At 36.1% G+C, this 22,913-nt stretch overlaps 2 protein-coding genes across 3 annotated transcripts in view; both read left to right on the plus strand.

Annotated features, from left to right (window-relative positions):
* RAD54B (RAD54 homolog B) overlaps nt 1–22,913 on the plus strand; it is a 101,529-nt gene that overhangs the window by 23,393 nt on the left and 55,223 nt on the right. The window contains exon 4 of one of the 2 annotated variants that reach the window (XM_012496046.2): nt 19,236–19,947. The exons of the other annotated variant lie outside the window; for it this stretch is intronic. Within the exon in view, the coding sequence (XP_012351500.1) occupies nt 19,236–19,285 (50 nt within the window). The 3' untranslated portion in view covers nt 19,286–19,947. Of the gene's footprint in view, nt 1–19,235; nt 19,948–22,913 lie in introns of those variants that run through there. 2 annotated transcript variants of the gene reach the window in all.
* Nucleotides 14,781–19,947, plus strand: FSBP (fibrinogen silencer binding protein). The gene is made up of 2 exons (XM_003268319.4): nt 14,781–15,407; nt 19,236–19,947. Exons 1-2 carry the CDS (start codon nt 15,034–15,036, stop codon nt 19,759–19,761), a joined length of 900 nt encoding a protein of 299 aa, XP_003268367.1. The 5' UTR covers nt 14,781–15,033; the 3' UTR covers nt 19,762–19,947.

Genomic DNA, 22,913 nt, shown 5'->3' on the forward strand with positions numbered 1-22,913 from the left:
TATTTTGTTATAGCAGCCTGAATGGACTAAGACAACGTCCTTTATGGCAGAAACAAATTTAAAAATGAATAAAGTTTTTTTTTTCCTGCTAGACCAGGATGTGTGTTGTATTTAGTCATCGTGTCTTTTAGTTGCCTTCAATCTGGAACATTTTCTTAGTCTTTGCTTATATTTTGTGACTTTTTAACTTAAGGAGTACAGGCCAATCATTTGTTGAATGCTTATCAGTTTGGGTTTGTTTGATATTTCCTTATAATTAGATATAGTTTATACATTTTTGGCAGAAATATCACAGAAATAGTTCTTAGTATATCAGTCAGAAGGCACATGATGTCAATTTATCCCATTACTGGTGATAATAAGTTTGATTATTTGGATAAATTGGTGTCAGCAGGGTTTCTTCACCATAAAATTATTTTTACCTTTGAAATTAGTAAGTATCTATGGAGAGTTACTTTGAAATTTATTACTATAATTGTTGCCAAATGTTAGTTTTCTCATTCCGTCTCTACTTATTAGTTGGCATTCTGTTGTAAGGAAGAGCTTTCCCTTCTCCCCCATTTATTTGTTAATTTTTATGGATTCATAAATGTCTGTTTTATTCAGTGGGCTATAATCTGTTACCATTTATTATGATGCTCAGATTTTCTCAGATTTGGCCAATGGGAATCCTTTTACCAGGGTTCCTATATCCTTTTGACAATCCCCATCAATTTTTGAGCAATTTTGTGCTTCTGGCACAATAAGATCTTTCCTGCCCCAGTTCTAGAAATCATTCGAGCCCTAGTTCTTTTTTGGTGGAGAAGTGTATTTAAAAACCAAGAACTGACCACTAGGTGTACTCAGTGATACTGCAGTGTTATTGCTTTTAGCTCTTCTAGCAGTCAAAACTAGGAAATCTATATATGATTACATCTATATTTATCTATAAATATTAAAAACCACCAGCTCATACTAATACCTCCAATTCTAATATAGTACCCCAGGATTCATTTTAGTTTGCAGCCCTTTCTTTCATAGTGAAAAATTTGGTTATTGTTATCTTAAATATATTTACCTATTAATTTCATTTCTGTTTAACCAGTCTATCAAAAAGGGACCAAATTTAATAGTAAATTTTTTTTTTTTTTTTTGAGACAGTCTCATTCTGGATTCAAACAATTCTTGTTCCTCAGCCTCCCACGTAGCTGGGACTACAAGCGTCCACCACCACACTTGACTAATTTTTGTATTTTTAGTAAAGATGGAGTATCGCCATGTTGGCCAGGTTCGTCTCGAACTCCTGGCTTCAAGTGATTTGTCCACCTTGGCCTCCCAAATTGTGGGATTACAGGCACGAGCCTGGCTGAGATTTTATATCCTTATTAAAAGTGCTTATTTGAATAGAAGTTAGTTATACTTTTTCTCACAGAAACTATGACATGATAAAACTTCTTTTGTTTATATATGACTCTTTTAGCCCCATCATAAAAAGGGTTTTTGTATAATATTTGTGGATTGCTTAACTTTTCCTAAGGGCCTAAAATTCTTTGATATTCAAGTCAGTCTCTTTCCAAGTACCTATCATGTCAACCTTTTGCAAATTTGCTGTTTCATTTTGTAGTTGATTGTCATGCAGTCTCAAAGAGACTTTGATATTATGGTTGAGGTTTAAGGGACATTTGAATGGAAACTGATTTTTAAAAATTTGTGACCAGTTGATTGGTGAATATGTTTTCTTTTCCAGTGGCTCTTACTTCCTTATATAACAACCTAGCCATAACTGCAAGGAATCAGATATTGAATATTCAGAGCCACTGAATCTTTTTCCCCATAGAAAATTCTCCACAGACAATCGAGTATTGAGGAAATCATCCTATGTCCTTTAGGGCTCTTTTATGAAGATTTGGGTCAGGGAATAAATAGGTTTTATGATTTTTGGATGTATTAGCATTGTTTCTGATCCACACAGTCAGTAGTCCAGTCTGCCGAAGAAGGGGAAACATGATAGGTGTATCTTTTCTCCTTTCAAAAATACACCATTGAAGATAATTCTCCCCTAACTAATTTGCCTTCTAGGTCTTATCCTAGTTGTCAGGATAAAGAAGGGCTTTTGAGGAAACCTATATACTGGGACTGTTCTTTTGAATTCCTGCCTTGGATGGAAGTGAATAAGAATCAGGCTACTAAAAAAAGGTCCTGGTCATTTGAATATTGACTCTCTCATATGCATCCTTCCAAATCATCCTGAAAGATGTTTGAAACTACTGAGGCGTTATCGAGGGCTATTTCTAGGAGATTGGGTTATCAAATTCTCTCCAGAGTATAGAGCATTTCCTTTTTTTTTTGGAGACAGAATCTCACTCTGTCACCCAGGCTGGAGTGCAGTGATGCGATCTTGGCTCACTGCAACATCTACCTCCTGGGTTCAAGTGATTCTCCTGCCTCAGGCTCCTGAGTAGCTGGGATTACAGGTGCCCACCACCACACCTGACTAATTTTTGTATTTTTTTTAGTAGAAACAGGGTGTCACCATGTTGGCCAGCTGGTCTTGAACTCCCGACCTCATGTGGTCTGCCTGTCTCTGCCTCCCAAAGTGCTGGAATTACAGGCGTGAGCCACTGCACCTGGCCGCTAGAGTATGGAGCATTATTTTTTAGATGGGTCACTCAAGGGAAGAGGCAACAACCTGATGCTATGGATATTGGGCAGTAGTTAATTAACATGGGTTCTAGAGGGTTGTCTGTGTGTGTGTGGCGGGGGCAGGGGGGAAGGGTGTGGTATAAGACCTAATATTAAAGCTCAATGTAAAACATTTTAAAAATAAATTTTATTGTGCATACCTGAGGTTTACAACATGATGTTATGGGAGATATGTGTGTGTGTGTGTGTGTGTGTGCACGTGCATGTGTGTATGTATATGCATGTGCACACATGTACATATATATACAGTAAAATGATAATTATAGTGAAGCAAATTAACATATTATTCATCGCATATACTGTTTTTTGTATGTGACCAGAGCACCTAAAATCTACTTATTTAACAAAATACCTAATACAATTTTATTAACTATAGCCTTCATGTTGTACATTAGATCCCTAGACTTGTTCATCCTACATACCCACTACGTGTATCCTCTGACGCATATCTCCTGATTTCCTCTCCCTCCTCCCCCACCACCCCACCTCTCTGTTCTGGTAGCCACTGTTTTATTTTTAATCTCTATGTTTGGCCTTTTTTCTTTTTTTTTTTTTTTTTAAGTAACATTCCACATATAACGTGAGATGCAGTATTTTTCTTTCTGTGTCTGGCTTAATTCATTTAGCATAATGTCATCCACATCCTTCTATGTTGTGGCAAATTACAGAGTCTCCTTTTTTAAGGCTGAATGATATTCTATTTTGTGTATGTGTGTATGTGCTCCCATGATGCAGCGAACATGGGAATGCAGACTTTTGAGATGGTGATTTCATCTCCTTCGGGTGTGTGCCCAGAAGAGGGATTTCTGGGTCATATGGTAGTTCTGTTTTTTATTTCCTTAAGAACCTCCATAATGGCTGCACCAATCTTCATTCCCACTAACAGTGTACAGGGTTCCTTGTTCTCCATACCGTTGCCAACATTTGTTATCTCCTGTTTCTTTTTGGTGGGGGAGTGGGGTGGAGGAGACAGGATCTTGCTTTGTCACCCAGGGTGGAGTGCAGTGGTACAATCATAGCTCAATGGAAAGACAAAAAAATAACCAAAACTATAGAATAGTTGAAATAATAATGACATTCAACCTCTACTTTTTGGAGAATGAACTATCTTCCTATCTTGTCTTTCATTTGAATCCTCATTTAAAAACAAAATGTCAGAGAAATGTGGTAATTTGAGCAAGGTAACATAGGCAAAGAAGAAAACAAGGGAAAGAAAGAAAAAATAACCAAAAAGAATATATTTTTATATCAGCTAATATGCTTTTGGTTCAAGTATCAATAAAAATACTAGCTTATTTTTTTGTATAAATATTATCCAAAAAAATACTAGCTTATTTTTTTGTATAAAAAATACTAGGTTTTTATTGGCATGTATAACTGGAAATTCCAGGCTTCAGGGCTAACTGGTCTAGCAGTTTAAAGGATATCATCATGAGCCCAGTTTCTTTCTATTTATTCCATCTGTCATCTGTAGGATTGGTTGCATTCTTAGACTGGCTCCACTTATGTTAAATGATGGATCCCAGCAACTACTGTGGCTGCACGCTTTTTCTCATCTATCTCATGACAGGCAGGTGGTTCCTACTCAGAATCACTAAATAAGATTTCCTAACTTTGTGCTGTTACTGACCACTTTCCTGTGACCAGGGGTTTTTCTAATCCCAGTCTTAGTTTGCCATCGTGAAGAAGAATCCTTACCAGTTTCTGAGAATCCTCAGTGTATGAAGCAGGCACGTACTTTTCATCTCCTTCCTTAGAAGTGAGAGTTATTTCACCTAAATTTTCTGGCTGCAACACAATGAGTGAGTGGTGTAGTGAATATTGTGAGACGCCACCAGCAAACATAATGTTAACTATACTGATAAAATGATTAAGTGAAAGAATGGCTAAAATAAATAAGAGTAGCTTAGCAATGTTTTCAGTATACAAAATTCATCTAAAGGGCAGGCCAGCTTCTGAGGCAGAGAGGCTCCTTTAGCTCAACATATTTTTACACCAAGGACTAGACTTGGCCAAACAGAGCTCCTTAATAGACAGCCGGGAGCTATTTTGTGAAGATACATGTAAATTTAGATTATATAGAGTAGGTCTGTGATTCATGTAGCATGGGTGGAGTAAATTTTATAATTTGACTCCTTTGGTTTTGTGAGGGTTTTCAAGGTCCTTAAATCCTAGGTTTTGATTGTCTTGACTGCTTAACATCACAGAATATCACCACCAAAGCACAGTGATGAAGTGTGAGATATTTAAATGCTGTAACTGAGAATAACTCTTAGGGATTGGATTTACCCTAGTTTTTGCCCTATTTTTATGTGGCGGATTTTTTTTTTTAAGTCTTATCTTCCTCTCATGTTGCATTGTGATTATATCAAACATAATCTTATGTGCCTCTTCAGAGTCCCTTGGCACCATCTGCCTCGTAGAATTTTCTGCTGCCACTGGAGGCTAACCAGTTGCTTCATCTGAGGAATGAGAGCCCTATGCCTTGGTGGCCACCATCTAGCTAAGTTTATGAACCATACTCTGGGAGGGTCTGGCTCCTCCTGCCACTTCCAATCTTGGGTATAACGCCACACAGCATCCTTGTAGGTAGCATCTTAAGCATCTGTGAAGGCCAGATGACACAAAATGAAGTGCAGTGTACTTCAGGGTGGACTTTGACCAGTGGGAAATAGGAGACAGGAGGGAACCTGCCAGATAAATTTCTTTTTTCACATGGACTACTCTGAGGTATGGTTTGTTTTTGTAGTCTGTCAGGAGACATTCCACAGAGAGTACACCAAGTGGATGCATTTGTTAAGTGACCTATTTTTTTTTATAGCTTGTTGTAAAATGGTAGCCAGCACTTTCCCTTGCTTTATATATTTTCTTGCCTCAGTTTACCTTCTCTTCACCTTGGATGCCCTGTGTATGCACCTCTCAAGTGAAACACCAGCATTTTAATCAGGCTGTGTTTGCCAGAGAACTGGGCCAAGACAAAGATTAATAAGGCATATAATTCTTATCATGACTTTTTTGGACTACCTGCTAAAATATAGAAAAAATTTCTGTAATCACTGTACTTTTTGTGCCTTAAAAAGAGTTTGTGGAAAAAATCACCCCTACCCCACAATTATTCTTTACTATTACATCTAATTATCTAAGTTTTATTTTAGAAATTCAACTTTGTTCAAACTTTGCACATTTTTAATGGCTGAAGAGTTTAAGATATACTACTTGCTATGTTTTCTTTTTAATGATAATTTTTGAACATTTTATTATGATACTTTAAAAAATCTTACATAAGTGTTGAAAGAATTTTGTATTGAACACCCATAAACCTACCATCTCAAGTCTACAATTAAAATTTTACTATATGTGTTTTATTATATATTTATCCATCAATCTATATTAGTTTTAAAAAAGAGTTCTAAAGTTTCAAATATTAGTACGTTTTCTTCAAAATAATTTGTGCAATTCGTTAAGATTAACGTACTTAAGCCTAAGTGTGGTGGTTCATGCCTGTGATCCCAGAGCTTTGGGAGGCTGAGGTGGGAGGATCTCTTGAGGCCAGGAGTTCAAGACCAGCCTGGGCAACATAGTGAGGCCCTGTCTCTTAAAAAAAAAAAAAAAATTAATGTACCTAAATACATTCTCTTCATAAAACTATCTAAAATACTGCAGATACAACTCAGCTGTTATTGTGGGTGCTATGCTTCAAATAAATGGTGTTATTCAGTATTTATCTACTTACAACTTTATCTTTGACACTCGTGAATAAAAAAATCAAGACACATTAAAGTGGTAAAAACAAATTTTATTCAGTAACTACTGGTAATAGGGGAAAGAGCTGAGCTCCATGATTTTTGCAGTCATGACTGGGCCTTTTAAAGGGAGAATGAGGGAGTACAGAAGGGGAGCAACTGAGGGCTCAGGTAGAGTCAGGAAAGTGAAAATTACAAAGGGCTGGTGCTGTGGTTTGAATGTTTGTGTTTCCCCCCACATTTATATATTGAAATCCTAACCCCCAAGGTGGTGATATTAGGAGGTAGGGCCTTTTGGGAGGTAATTAGGTCATGAGAGTGGAGCCCTCATGGATGCGATTAGTACCCTTTAAAATAGGCCCAAGAGTTCTCATTTGTTCCTTCTACCATGTGATGACATACTGAGATGGCACCATCTAAGAACCAGGAAATGGGCCCTTACCAGACACCGAATCTGCTGGTGTTTTTATCTTGGATTTCCTAGCCTTCAGAACCACGAGAAATAAACCTGTGTTGTTTATAAGCCACCCAGTTTATGATACTTTGTTATTGCAGCTCCAGGCTAAGATAGTTGGTCATTGTAAATTTTAGTGGGTCAGGTGTGCCTGCTAGCTGACAGTTAACAAAATTAGGATTCTGTCCTTCCACAGAGACTGGGATACAGAGATCCACACCTTCCTGATGATTACGTTTCAAAGGAGTGGCTTTCTGGTTCTTGAGAAAGACACTGCTGGGTTGTAGGAGATACATACACATCTCAAAGGGACAGGGGAAGAATTTACAATTGTAAACTCTTCTTAGTTAGTGCTCTAAGAAAGGAAGGCCAGGGGCCTATAGTCAGGTGTTGGCTAGAATAAACAGTAAGCGTCTTTTGATAGCCCTGAACTTCTCCAGACAGACTGGAGCTCAAAAGGAGGCTGGGTATTCCAGGGCTGAGTGGAGGCGGGCTAGGCTACTAGAAGCTATGCCAGAGTTGGTCAAGGCTCTTAGAGCAAGAATTTGGATGGAGTTGTTTTCCAAGAATTATTTACAGTTCTCATTAGTTTGCCTTGGATGTTTTTTGTTTTCATTTTAGAACACGTAGATCCACCTTATTCTTTTTAATTGCTGCAAAGTATACCATGGTATGAACGCATCATAGTTGTTTTTAGTTGTTTTTTTTTTTTACTATTAAAACCTCTGCAGTGAACATCCTTATGCATGTGGTCTTGTGAACATGTGCATGTATTTCTCAGGAGTTGTCAGATCATAATGTGTTTGCATTACACTTTAATATGGTCTGCCAAGTTACCTTCCAAAATGACTGCCATCATTCGTGTATGAGAGAATTTATTTTCCCAACTTCTTCAACACATGTTATTAAACTTTTTAACTTTTGCCAGTTGAATGAGGAAAACCTACTGTTATCTTTTGTGTCTCCCTGTTTACTTGTGAAGTTGAGTTCTTTATATGTTGGACATTTGTGTTTTATTCATTAAGTTATCTGTATTCTACATCCATTTTTCTGTTGTATTTCGTAAGCATAAAATTTAATATAAATTTTATATGATACAGGAGCCTTCATAAGTAAATGAAGACTCAGAAAATTGGTAAACTTGTATATTTTTTATTTTTACAGTTTATTTTTATTGATACATAATCGTTGTACATATTTTGGGGCTGCATGTGATATTTTCATATATGCATACATTGTGTAATGATCAAATCAGTGTATTAACCAAAAATGTGACTCAATCAGAGGTTTATTAAGCCACAGTTTAAGGATGCACCTGGGAAAAACACAAGTCACAGGAGCATCTGTTACCTGTGCTTTCCGAAAGAGGGTTTCTGGAACTCAGTATTGAAGAATAAAGAGCAAGCAGAAGGGACAAAGGAAGGTAAGAGAGGCAGTGAGACAAATGGTTACATTTTTGTGAGGCTCTAATTAGTGCCCAGTAAATCTGTGTTTTACATAAGGTAAGGTAAACATTTGAAAAGATGGAGTAGAGGAAAGAGTCAGTTATGCATCCATCTCTGGGTAGCCGAAGGAGTGATTTTTTTTTTTTTGATTATTTCATTTTATTCCCTTGAATTATTACTATTATTATTTTTCTTAAACTTTTATTTCAAGTTCAGGGGTACATGTGCAGGATATGCAGGTTTATTACATAGGTAGATGTGTGCTCTGGTGGTTTGCTGCACATGTCATCCCATCTCTTAGGTATTAAGCCAACATTCATTAGTTGTTCTTCCTGATGCTCTCCTGACCATCCCTATAGGCCCCAGTGTGTGTTGTTCCCCACAATGTATCCAAGCGTTCTCATCATTCAGCTCCCACTTATAAGTGAGAACATGAGATATTTGGTCTTCTGTTCCTGTATTAGTTGGCTGAGGTTAATGGCTTCCACCTCCATTCATGTCCCTGCAAAAGACATGATCAAAGGAGTGATCAGCTTACCTAAGAAGGTAAGCTTGTAATTGACATTTTCAGTGTGAGATTTAACAGAACTCAGTTTTAAGAGTTAAACTTAGGTTGCACACCCAAGGTTACAATTGGCATGTGCTGCTTTTATAGGGGTATGTATCCTGAAAGGTTTAGTGACTAGGAAGGGATTTTCTTGTGAGAAGTTTGTGAGGGAGGTATGTGTCCTTTTGCCATTGCGGGACCCTGACTTAACGTGTAATGCTATGACACAGGGTTGTGAAATTATAGCTCTGGGGGGAAAGAGGAGGAAGGAAAGGCAGTGTTGCATGACCAATTTTCTAGGTTTAACTTTCCCTTTGGTATAATGAGTTTGGGGTCCTAAGATTTTATTTTCTTTTACAAGAGTAATTAGGACAGCCATCACCTCAAACATTTTTTATGTTGGGAACATCCCAATTCTTCTATTTTGAACTATACAATAAGTTGTTGTTAACTATAGTTACCGTATTATATTATTGAACACTAGATCTTATTCTTTCTATTTAACTGTACTTTTTTTTTTTTTTTTTTTTTGAGACAGAGTCTCGCTCTGTTGCCCAGGCTGGAGTGTGGTGGCGTGATCTCGGCTCACTGCAAGCTCCGTCTCCCAGGTTCATGCCATTCTCCTGCCTCAGCCTCCCGAGTAGCTGGGACCACAGGCGCCTGCCACCATGCCTGGCTAATATTTTGTATTTTTAGTAGTAGAGATGGGGTTTCACCATGTTAGCCAGGATGGTCTTGATCTCCTGACCTCGTGATCCACCCGCCTCGGCCTCCCAAAGTGCTGGGATTACAGGCGTGAGCCACCACGCCCGGCTTTTAACTGTACTTTGTATCCATTAACCAACCTCTCTTAATCCCCACCTCTCCTTCCCAGCCTCTGGCAACCACTAATCAAGTCTCTACTTCACCCTTTTAGCTCTCACATATGGGAGAGAACATACGGTATTTGTCTTTCCATGCTTGGGTTATTTCACTTAATATAATGACTTCCAGTTCCATCCATGTTGCTGCAAATGACAGGATTTCATTTTTTATAACCAAATAATATTCCATTGTGTATATGCAGTTCATTTTCTTTATTCATTTGTTGATGGACACTTAGGTTGATTTTTTTGCCTTTGTTTATTGACTGTTTTGTAAACATTTTGTTTCACAAAAATCTCCAACTGAAGTTAATAATATGTGATATTGTGGAATATATATTTGGCCTTCGACGCCGCTTCTCTAGTATACAACTCCTAAAATCCTTACGACCTCCAAAGTAATGTCTGTTTGTGTGCTAGTGATTGATTGATGGCTGACAGCCCCTAGGTAGTTTCAGGATGTGAGTTGGTTACGTGAAAGACCAAGGCACCATTAGAGAGTTGGAACGTTCAGCCTCACCCCTATCTCTGGGGAGAGGAGAGAGGCTGAGGGTTAAATTGATCACCAGTGGCCAATGATTTAATCAGTCATGGCTATGTAATGAAGCTTTCATAAAAAGCCCAAAGCCCTGTGTTGTAGAGCTTCAAGATGGCTGAACAAGTGGAGGTTTCTTGGGGTTGTGCCTGGAGTGGGCATGGAAACTTTGTGTCCCTTCCACCATAACTTGCCCTATGCATCTCTTACATCTGGCTGTTCATTTGTATCCTTTGTAGTATCCTTTATAATAAACTGGTAAGCGTGTTTCTGAAGTTCTGTGACCACTCTAGCAAAGTAATAGAACCCAGAGGGGATTGTGGGAACCCCAACTCGAAGCTTTTCGGTCAGATGTTCCGGAGGCCCAGACTTGTGACTGGTATGTAGCGGGACAAGCCACAGACAAAACCTCTCAGACACTGAGTTGTAGAAGGAAGGGCTTTATTCAGCTGGGAGCATCGGCAAGCTACTGTCTTAAAATCCGAGCTCCCTGAGTGCACAATTTCTGTCCCTTTTAAGGGCTCACAACACTAAAGATTTCACTTGAAAGGGTCGTGATTGATTTGAGCAAGCAGGAGGTACGTGGCAGGGGCTGCATGCACCGGTGGTCAGAGTGAAACAGAACAGAGCAGAGAGTTTCACAGTGTTCTTCCATACAATACCTGGAATCTATGGGTAACATCGGGTTCTAAGTCATGAGTTAATTTTTAACTACTAGGTTTAGGCTAGGCAGGCCCAGGCCTGGTTTTGGACCTGGCGCCGGGCTGCCTGTCTTTGATTTCACTTCCTTGTTTTTTTCTTAAAACAGGTACTGAGTATAAAACAATATAAAACAATATGAGAGGGTCTCTCTCTTCCCTCAGGTGGGGCCATGGGGTTTGTGGTACTGAGCTCTTAACCTTTGAGATCTAACACTATCTCCTGATAGTGTTGGAAAGTTGAATTAGAGGATACCCAGCTCCTCTTCACTGCAGAACTTACTTCTTGCTTAGTGTGTGGGGAGAAACTCCCACACATTTGGTCACGCAAGTCTTCTGTGTTAATTGTTGTGGTGTGAGAGCAGAGGAAAAACAGTTTGAGTTTTTCACTCCCAGACAGCACAATGATTCTTTATAAAACTCTATGACTACACCAACGAGCATTGGCAAAGAACGAAAAATTATTCAATTTATTTTACCAGTTCCATAAACTGGCAGTGATTCATAGCATTTACACATATATTCGTCATGTTCTTTACAACTATATCCATGATACCTTTTCATAGTCTGCTTTAGAAAGTCCTGCATAGTATTTTCCACTCAATTCTGCATCAGTAGTATAGCTTCTTTTAATTTACAAACTTGTCCATTCTATTTTTAAACTAGAAAGATAATTTTATTGTAATATCAAAACAGTAATAAATGTTTCAGATTAATCATCAATTACAATTTACATAGGTTATCACTAATTTGTGCTGTCTGCATTGAGGACTAAGCTCTGATTTTATTTTTTTTAAAATCTTGCCCAAATTCCTATCTAAGGGGTCTGGGGAATCATGCTCTATAAACCATACATTGTCATCAGATGGTTTTATTTAACCCTGTATATCATGACTTACTTTCCAATCTGACTCTGGCATAACATGAAAGAAAATAAAAATATTTTACCCCAAAACATGTTTCTCTGCCATATCTTGAAATGGTCCTGCAAAGCCATCCCTTGTGGGAAAAATCCACATTCTATAGAGAATCCACTTTCCCCTTGTTTTCCTTCCTTCCTTTCTAGATCCAGGAGATAATCAACTAAGAGGCAGGCACTCTTTTAGGTCTGATAATAAACAGTATACAACCTGTTCTCTCTGAAGTCTGCTATCTGAGAGCTTCCTCTGCACAATAAAACTTGGTGCCTACAATCCTTTATCTTAACTTGAACATACATTTCCTTTCTATTGATCCCAGGTCTTCAGATGAACTCAACCAATTGTAAACCAGAAAACGTTTATAGCCTAGAACACTGGCCACCGCCCCCACCCCACCGCCCCCGCCTTGAGTTGTCCCGCTTTTCTGAACTAAACCAATGTATTTCTTAAATGTATTTGGTTGATGTCTCATGCCTCCCTAAAATATATAAAACTAAGCTATACCCCAACCACCTTGGCACATGTTCTCAGGGCCACCTGAGGGCTGTGTCTTGGGCCATGGTCACTCATGTTTGGCTCAGAATCAATCTCTGAAAATATTTTATACAGTTTGACTCTTTTCGTTAACAGCATAATATATTCAAACACACTATGATCTGCATCTTTCATTTTAATGCTGCCTGGAGTAGACCATGATATGGATGTATTGTATGCTTTTAACTCCAACTGATGTGCTTTTAGATTGCTTCCACTGTATGCAACTACAAAGAATGTTTCGTTGCTCCCGTGTGCATTTTGAGCATTTTTCTAAGGTGGATTCTGAGACATAAAATTACCACAATTTTAGAAGATTTCCTACTTACGTAAAATACTAGTAGATACTCCCAGATCACCATCCAAAATGTCATTTTACACTCCCTTCAACGGTACAGAAGAGTACTTTTTCTCTTCTATCCTTTTCCACTCTTAGAGTCTTCTTTTTTTTCTTTTTTTGAGGCAGTGTCTCGCTCTGTCACTGAGGCTGGAGTGCAGTGGCATGATCATGGCTTAGTGCAGCCTCAACCTCTTGGGCTCAAGTGATCCTTCCACCTCAGGTTCCCCAGTAGCTGGAACTACAGGCACATGCCACCACACCTGGCTAATTTTTGTATTTTTTGTAGACACGGGGTTTCTCCATGTTGCCCAGTCTGGTCTTAAACTTCTGTGCTCAAGTAATCCTTGGCCTCTCAAAACTGTGGGATTACAGGCCCATGTGCCACTGAGCCCGGCCTCACTCTTGGCATTTTAAGTCTTAAAAAGTTTTGCTAATCTATGAATGAAAATCGTTTTTAGTATACATTTCCCTGATAACTAGTGAGATTGAATATTTTTTCATATTTTAGTAGTATTTCATTCTTAATACCTGTATTTCTTCTGAAAATAACAAAATAATTATCTAAATTAAGTATATACCCTATGTTCTTTCTTTGGTTCTCTTTTAATGTTCTAAAAGCTCAGAAAAGGCTAGAATGATTTTGAGTACCTGTGGTCCAGTCGTTGTTGGGGAAGGTCAATTTTCTTTTTGCAACTCTATGGACAAGAATCATTTGCATTACTGATTTCTGCAATTTACAGAGCTGTGAAACTGCTCAAAGACAATGAAAGGGTAGAACTATTATGGAATCAAATTACTCAATAGGGTATACCAGACAACACCTAGCATTCCATAGAACATCCAGCGATCTTTCACTGTTTTCTGGAAGATAATACACTTAAAGCTTTTAACACATTAGCTCGCAGTGAGAGCTCAGTAAATTTAATTTGCTTCTCCATTGTTAAAAGAATGAAAAACAAGATAATTGAGAATTTATAGCATTTCTGTGGAACTACAGTTCCCTGGATAGGTGCTGTATCTAGATTCATTTTTGATTTCATTGGGTCTTGCACAGTGCCTGGGAGCATTTATATACGTGGTCAGTAATTAAAAACAGTTTATTTTTCCTACCTCTTAATACTATCACAGTTGTTCAGTAATAGTTTTATTGGATAGAACTATGTTCAAGTATGTTCTAATTTATTCCCCTATCTGGAAAAACATGTATATTGTGAGAAAATAGGTTTGTCTTGCTTACATTATTATGTATCATATATTTTCATACTGGGGTTAACAAATATATTCTAAGCACTGAAACTAGTGGCCTTGAAAATGGCTAGACTAGCTGTTTCCTTTCATAGTCCAAACTGTGTGATATAGCTAAATAAAAAATCTGGCTCTATTATAATAGCAAATGTGATTTCGTATGTGGAGTCTTAAGGCGTGATTATACTGTTTCTCACCATGAATAGTGATTTTTTACACATGATAAGGCAGGCTAGCAAATTCACATACATTACGGCTAGAATAATCCATTGCTTTAAAAACATGATTTTTACCTGCTTTTTAGATTGAGTGTTCCATAAAAATTTTTTCTTAACTGAAAAAAATGTGCAGAGGCTAATGTAGACTGTAAAATGAAGGAGAAGCTTAGCTTTACTGTGGAGTCTGGGTCTGGGTGTAACCTAACTAGCTAGAGGATATGCAATTCCTGATTGACAGCAGATCCAGCATTATGCAGATTTTGTAAGGGAGAACACTCAGCTCAGAAACAGTGATGAGAGGCTCTGTTAGGAATTACTACATTCACCGCTCATATCTTTTAGTTTTCTGTCTACTGGATTTGTAAATAAATAGCACAAAACAGTTCCTCTTTTGTTTTTATTAAAGTGATACTGCAATGCAGTTCAGTCTGTCAGCTAGGCATACATGTGTGAAATTTGATATTCTCACTAAATTAGCTAATTTTTAGCTGTGTTCCATGCTTATCTCTAGACCTTTGTGTATTAAATCCTGTCTCGAGCTGTTCCCTTTATACACAAGTGTGTTTTGCTTGTGCCTTCCTGTCTTCTTCAGTGAGAAGCTTTATGTAGGTCAGGCTTGGCTTAAGCAGATTTCCTGAACCTGCGTCAGCTTAAGCTGGAGGAATTTTAATAAACCCTCCCCTGTAGGCGTGGGCCTAAATGAGGCTAGCCTAGTTAAGCCTGATCTTTTTCTGTTTGTGAAAAGAGCTGAGCAGAGCTGAAGGCTGCATGGTGGTTTCAGAAACTGCCTACTTAATTTGAAAAGAACAATGGTAGGAAAGGCTAGATCTTCCAATTTTACCTTATCCGAAAAGCTTGATTTGCTAAAGCTTGTGAAGCCATATGTGAAAATTCTCGAAGAACACACTAATAAACATTCAGTAATAGTAGAAAAGAATAGATGTTGGGATATCATAGCAGTTAACTATAATGCAATTGGAGTAGACCGCCCTCCTCGAACAGCACAGGGCCTACGCACCCTTTATAAAAGGCTCAAAGAATATGCCAAACAGGAGCTATTGCAGCAAAAAGAGACCCAATCAGATTTTAAAAGCAATATTTCTGAGCCAACCAAGAAAGTTATGGAGATGATTCCCCAGATTTCCAGTTTTTGCCTGGTAAGAGACAGGAACCACATACAAAGGTAAGCTTTATTTTGTTTTGTTATGGAAAATTATGGCGCCTCCTATCTATTGAGCTTTGGCTTAGTCGTGATAGAGATATGCATAGTAAGCACCCCCACAACGGGAGCAATGAATAGTGTCTTTGTTTTGCATTTTTTAAAAAGAGAAAAGTGAGGCTATGAGGAATTTTTCTGTTGCATTTAAGCTACTTTTTACTGTCTTCCCCTCCCCCTTCCCTCCTGTAGTTTCTAAAAGTAAAGGTTAGGGAGGAATAAGTGGGTTGAAATTTGTGACATCACTTCATAAACTTTTTAAGCTTTAAAATTAAATTATTTAGTTTGCTTCTGAGAGATACTTTTTTTCTCATTTAAGATTACATTTCACGGGAATTTTCAATTTTATATAAAATTTATATAAAGTTAGCAGTTTCTAGAGAAATGGAACCTTGCTTTTTTATGAATTGTCATTGTCTACACTTATTGAATATACATTAACTAACAAATATAACTAAAATCAATAAGTAAACTTGTTAATGGCATGATTGTGTATATGAAGACAGTTTAAATTATTTTTCTAACACGTTTAAAATAAAGACGAACACAACTAAAGGGAGTTAACGACTAATTAGGGATTCAGTTTACTTAATAAAATTATAAGGTTTTTTTTGTTGTTTTTATTCCTTAATGGTCTAGTTTCACTTTGATCTTGGGTCAGATAGGAAAGTGTAAGCTTTCTTTTACTGCTTTGCAAGGATATCAAATTATGAACTTTAAAATACCCCTAAGAGCAACTGGGTTTTTTTAGTTAGAAGCAATTTTTTGGTTAAACTTGTGTTCTATGTAACTATTTGCCTTGGAATTTTCAAAAGTATTATCTTGCCACTAATTCAGATTGTAACCTCTGGCAAAATATAAAAATGGCAGCTACATTCTTATTCTGAACCATTTAGGGTAATTTAAACAAATTGTAAACTCCTTGTTAGTTTGAGGAGCCTTTCAAACAAAGCTTTACACAATGTTCTTTTCTATTGGTGGAAGAGGCATTATATAAGCAAATTATTGATTACTATGAAATCCCTTTGAAATTAGAGAAACAGAAAAAAACTACTTGTAGCCAAGTGCATATGTTATTTTGGTAATTTACTAGGAAAGTATTTTTGAGCCTAGCTTCTTACCAGATACTGCTTATTTCTACTTGATAGCACAGTAAAAAAATATCACCAGTGGGAATCCAGGACATGAATACACAGTGGATTAATTCTTGGGGCCACTGTGATGACAGTGTTCACTGTGATGACAAATGATGAAATCCCAATAGCTGGATATCCAGAAAACTACACAGTAAAATTGTTTTATACTGTGCTACTTATGCAGAATTTTCTCCCCCTCGAACCATGGAGAAAAGTGTTTTTTGCATTGCAGGTATAAAACTGTACCCTTTGGTTAGTAGGTATAGGTTTTTATAATTTGAAAACGACATGTAGAAACTGTAATTTTAGTTGGTTGCATATTTTAAAAATACAGTGAGTAGAAGAGAAATAATATATAAATATACAAGTATCTGGTTACATTTTGACTCTTTGTGTGTGTGAATATTTACAATATTCACACGCAAAAACTTTTGGGATATCAACATTTCTCTGATAAAAATGAGTTGATTTGTGTATTTCTATACTTATGGCTTAAATAATACCAATTCGTTAGGTTTTAAAGGGAAGAATATAAGAAACATGCCTTTTAAATTCTTATGTTACTGTGTCTACATTGACATTTTCTCTGTATTAGCTTATTTCTTTAATATATATATTTAATGTGCTTATATTTATTTGACATCATCCTTGAATCTTAATCATCTCAGAAGTTTATAATTATTCTATAATCTTAACTATACTTCTACATAAATATTCCTGTTAATCTTACCAAACTCTTCCTTTTTAATAAGGAAAATACGAGTGTTTGCGTTAACATACTTAAAAATATATACCTGTTTTGTAAGGCTATTTATTTTCTGTAACCCACATTGACTTATGTCTTTATTTTTACCTCTTCCTAATATCAGTTTATATTTTGTGTTTTTGTAAACTGATCTTCAAAGTTGTGATTCTCAAGTCCTTCTCTGTCATTTTTGTGACCTGCTCTAAAGTTTTTTTTCTCCCTTTTTACATTGTTATGCCTTAGTTGTAATGTTTTAGCTAAAATGGAATGGAATGTTCCAGATATAAGGCATATTTTTAATTTACTTGGGAGTATTATGTCTATGTTTATACTCTATTTTATATACTAATTTGAAATAGTAATTATGTGGTTTTAAAAACTTAATTTTCATATGCAATTTTAACCTTTCCCCATTCCAGGTTTTAGCAGAGCTATTAATAGAAGCAGAGCTTGCTACTTTGAATTGCATTTATAATTAATTGTTTTGTTTTTGGAAATAATAAAATGACACAAACAGAGACAAGAACAAAAATGAATTTAACCTACAAATAGATTTTTTATTATATACTATATATATGTTTCATTTTGTCTCTTAGATGAGTATCTGATATTTCTGGCAATTTAATGCCATTAGCAAGTAACATATGGGTAGTTTTAATCTTTTTCTATGCATCCTGCTTGAACTTGTTCCAGCATTTTAATCATCCATGTAGAATGTATTCTTTTAATTACGTTTCTTACTATATGTAAAATCTTCTCTAAATAATATTAAATAAAATATTTCCATTAATGTTCAATAATCTAATTTCCCTTTATAACTTTTATTTTTAAATTAGGCAGAAGCATAAATTAAAAAAAAAACAACCTCAAGGAGCAGATGTTCTTAATTTACAGCTTCACGTTATACATAAAATTATGTTTATAAAACAGAATTTTAAGGTTTATTGCATTTATAATATCATAACTTGTTATGTTGAAGCTTAAATTATGCTAAAGCTGTAGTTGTCTCCATTAGGAATGCATATTTGGTGGAAGTTATGTGTAAATTTAATAAACCTTTAATATATCTGTATAGGCCATTAAAAATGTTTCATTAAAAAATCATTTAGTTTGTTTCTTTTCAGTCATTCAACACATAATGAGCACCTACTAGGTTCTAAGTACAGTACCTACTAAGTACTGAGTACACAGTTGTGGATTAAAACCATCGCTCTTGTGAACTTTACCTGACCAGTGATTGAAAGACTTAAAGAGCACCTGAGTCATGTGGTTCAGGATAGGTAAAAGGGAAGTTTTTCCTATCAGATAAAAGCATCTGAAATAAGAAAGTTAGGATAACCTTCAGTAGTTGAGCATATCCCAAAGCCATATACAATCTTTATGTTTTATTTTTTGGGCAAATGCAGAAATCAGTACCTCCCATAGATGGCCTTTCACTGTCCTTTTAGAAGTTATGGGCCTTCGTGGTTTTAAGATCAGTCCAGGAGAACAGAAGCCGGAGGTCTAGGGCGAAGGTATGGGGATAATAAGACTGAGAATGTATTAAATGGCTCTTTACACCATTTGAAAACCTTAGGGTTGTGGGAAAGATTGGTGTCTGTTTGACAACATGAAAACTGGCTTTTCTTTTTTATTTTATTTTATTTATTGGCCTTTTATAATATTTGTAATTTCCTGCTCCTTAAAAGCACAATTTTAAAGTTAAGGATGGGGGAGATCTGTGAGTATACATTATTGAAATCCCAATCTTAGTCACTTTAATGTATTTCAAGTGTTAAGATTTTTTTTTTGTTTTGTAACTTTATAGTTTTAAAGCTTTATAATTTAATGTATATTAAATATAAAATTATGCTATAAATATACTCTTTTTCTTCATTTGATTTACATATTATAATGCTTTTTTGTGTGCTATAGTGCAAACTTGGATGAGGAGGCACAGGCTGGTACCAGTTCACTACAGGTAATGTTGGATCACCATCCTGTTGCTATTACAGTGGAGGTGAAGCAAGAAGAAGACATTAAACCACCTCCTCCACTGCTTTTAAATTCTCAACAGAGTGATACTTTAGAGCAAAGAGAAGAACATGAATTAGTACATGTTATGGAAAGATCCTTGTCGCCTTCACTTTCCTCTGTTGATATGAGAATGACATCGTCTCCATCTTCTATTCCAAGGAGAGATGATTTTTTTCGGCATGAGAGTGGTGAACACTTTAGGTCACTATTAGGGTATGATCCTCAGATCCTGCAAATGTTGAAAGAGGAGCATCAGATAATTTTAGAAAATCAAAAAAATTTTGGATTGTATGTTCAGGAGAAGAGGGATGGATTGAAAAGAAGGCAGCAGCTAGAGGAAGAGCTACTAAGAGCAAAAATTGAAGTGGAGAAGCTGAAAGCAATTCGCTTACGGCATGATCTACCTGAATATAACAGTCTCTAAGTTTTTTTTTTCAATCTTGCAATTTGATAATTTTGATTTTGGCCAAATTACTTTAATTTGGGAATATCCTGAAACAGAACACACGTTCTTGAAAAATGTTGTTAATCTCTATTATGGAAAAACATTTTTGATTTAATTTTCTAATTATTTTCTTTTGAGATATTAAAATTTACTGGTTGGTTGGCATGATTATAGTTTTTATTGTCTTCTTTTTTTTCCTTAAGTTTAATTGTTGACCTTACAAAAGATATTTTATTCTGATCACTAAGATATACACAAATACATATACAAATATATATTCTTTCAAAGTTCTGAGTCTTCAACATTTTTAGTTAGAACTTTGAAAGCTGTAATTAGAGATTTTTAAGTCAGTCTAATTTAGGAACTATACTAACCTAATACCAAGAAGCTTGTCTGTATGACATTGATTTTTATGCTTTTATCTTTTGAAGGAGTACATCCTACGATTTTAGAGATGGAAGATATTTGGAGAATACTTTTTTCCATCTCTGCAGTTTAGGAGTAATGAAACAGGTCCAGGGAGAACTCAATGACTTACTTAGGGTAGCAAAGCTATTTATGGCAGAGCAGAGACCAGCACTCGTTTTTCTTTGTGTAATTTCCGTCCCATTATTCTATAGAAGTAAATATCCACTAAAATATTCTCTAGATTTAAATATTAGAAGCATTTGTTTCATTAAAATTGCCTTTAAAAATTGTTAGGTTGTGAAATCAGGATATTATATCAATTACCCCCATTCTCTGTTTTTGTTCCAGCAAAATAGATAAGGTATTCCATTGAAGCTATTATATATTTTGGCTGTGTGATTTAAAGACATGTCTTAATTCATTTTGAATGTCCTGTTCTGGAAAAAAATTTTTTCACAGTAAAAATCAGAATGAACATAATTAAAATTTTGTGTATAAGTATTGTTATTTTAATATTCATGGAAATAAAACCTCAATTCTTAAAGCATACATATTAAATTTATATTAAATCTCTAATATGTATGTTACTTAAGAATTTCTATTTTTGCTGGGGTTTTGTTGAGAAAGGATTTTTAAGCCAAGTTTTAGGATGGAGTGGGTGTAATTTCAGCAGTGAAGGGGGACCATGGGTGTTTGAAGTCAGAGTGAGAAGCTGGAAAAAAGACCAAAGAATGGGAAAAAGTGGACTGAGTATATAAGCACAAATGCAGTGCTAAGCCATTGATTTTAAGTGAATGTAGAGTCAATTTGGGCTGTGGTATCCTGGACTAGGAAGGACATCTCCCTGGACTAGGTAGGGTAGCTGCTGTTTAGCTCCAGCACAATTTTCACATGCGGGGATAAACCTGAAATCTGCATTTTTTAATGCAGAATCTTCCAATTTTAAAATGTTTGCAAATAACACAAAATGCTTTTAAAACATTATACAGACAACATGTGAATGGGCCTCATTGAGCCGTTGGGCTTCCACTTTGTGGCTTTTGGAGTAGAGCAATGGTTTTCCAAGTATGGGTCCTGACCAGCAGCATCAGCATCACTTGAGAACTTGTTAGAAATGCAAATCCATTTCCAACTGAATTAGAAACCCTGGGGGTGTCAGCAATCTCTTTTAATAAACCCTTTAGAGATTCTGATGCTTGCTAAAGTTTGAGAACCAGTGAAACAGTATTTTGGAACCTCGCTTGGTGCCTAAATCATACTAGTCTCAAAATTTTTGTCGAAGAGTAGTTGAAAGTGAACTGAGGGATATAAATTTGGATGATGGTACCAGATAATGAATTACATTAAATACTTTTTTTTTTTTGAGATGGAGTCTTGCTTTGTCACCTAGGTTGGAGTGCAGTAGCGCGATCTTGGCTCACTGCAATCCGCGTCTCCTGGGTTCAAGCGATTCTCCTGCCTCAGCTTCCCAAGTAGCTGGGACTACAGGCGCACCACCACGCCTGGCTAATTTTTTGTGTTTTTAGTAGAGACGGGGTTTCACCGTGTTAGCCAGGATGTTCTTGATCTCCTGACGTTGTGATCTGCCCGCTTCGGCCTCCCAAAGTGCTGGGATTACAGGCGTGAGCCACCGTGCCCAGCCTAAATACTTTTTTTAATGAGTCAGACTCAACGTACAATGGGAAGCCATTGAATGCTTTGAATTAGGGGGCTAATTTGATTATAGTTGTGATTTAGGAGGAGTGGCATTTAGGGACAGGCATTGTATTGGAAGAACTTAAATCAGAAATTTAAGTTATGGCTATAGAAACAGAAAAAAATGAACTCTTAAGGTACTATTTCAGCATGTTGACTGCTTAATTTCACTGGTTAAATTAAAAAGAGCGTGTTTTATAGCTGGTAGAGTTAACTTTTTAAATTATAAAGATGTCCTGAATATATAACATGATATATCCTTTTGACAATGTTACCTTTTCTCTTTAATCTGTGCTATGACTTTTCTTTGAGTCTAATGAATCTTGTAATTCTTAATTTGAGGTAATGTCTCCCAGTATAATTCTAGTAAATACATCTTGGCAGTAGTAAGCTTTATTTTTTGAAATTATTGAAAGCACATATATGAGATGTAATTCACTTTACAGTTTCAGCATGCTACTAAGAATTGATAATGAATGTTCAATTTAAATGTTGGCTTTTACAGCAAATCAGAGTTTTCCCAAGTGTGTTCTGTGGAACATTAATTCTGTGAGATGTTTCTAGAAAAGAGATCTGTGTTAAAAAAAAGTGCAGTATACCTCTTTTTTTTTTTTTTTTTTGGTGGTTAGGTTCTAAAATAATTGTGGAAGGTAAAAGTTATGTATATACAAAATAGCCCTTGAAAATTCCTTTGCTGCCCATAAAATAGCATAAATGTAGTCTGCTACAATCATATTTTTCTCAAGCATTGTTTAAGATTGCTTTTTCTTTAGTGTGTTAGGTGACACAATTCATTAGCATTTAGGGGCTGTATACAATAAGAAACCTATTTTTATGTATTTTTAAACACCAGAATCACACTCTTTGAGTTTACTGCAGCAACTTTTCCAAGTCAATCTTGTTTTTCTCCAAGTCAATATTGTTTACTTTTAATTTGCAAAAGTTTAAATGCATATAATTCTGCTCATTGTCTACCTCCCCTTGTACAACCATGATTAACATAGTATAGTTTATGAGAATTCCTGTAT

The sequence above is a fragment of the Nomascus leucogenys genome, chromosome 16, assembly GCF_006542625.1.
Source record: "Nomascus leucogenys isolate Asia chromosome 16, Asia_NLE_v1, whole genome shotgun sequence".
NCBI classification, from domain to species: Eukaryota; Metazoa; Chordata; class Mammalia; order Primates; family Hylobatidae; genus Nomascus; species Nomascus leucogenys.

Excerpts from the sequence above, each read along its gene's own strand:
- FSBP (XM_003268319.4), top strand. The coding sequence starts at position 15,034 with ATGGTAGGAAAGGCTAGATCTTCCAATTTTACCTTATCCGAAAAGCTT. Across the intron at positions 15,408-19,235 it reads GACAGGAACCACATACAAAG|TGCAAACTTGGATGAGGAGG; the intron begins GTAAGCTTTATT and ends TGTGTGCTATAG.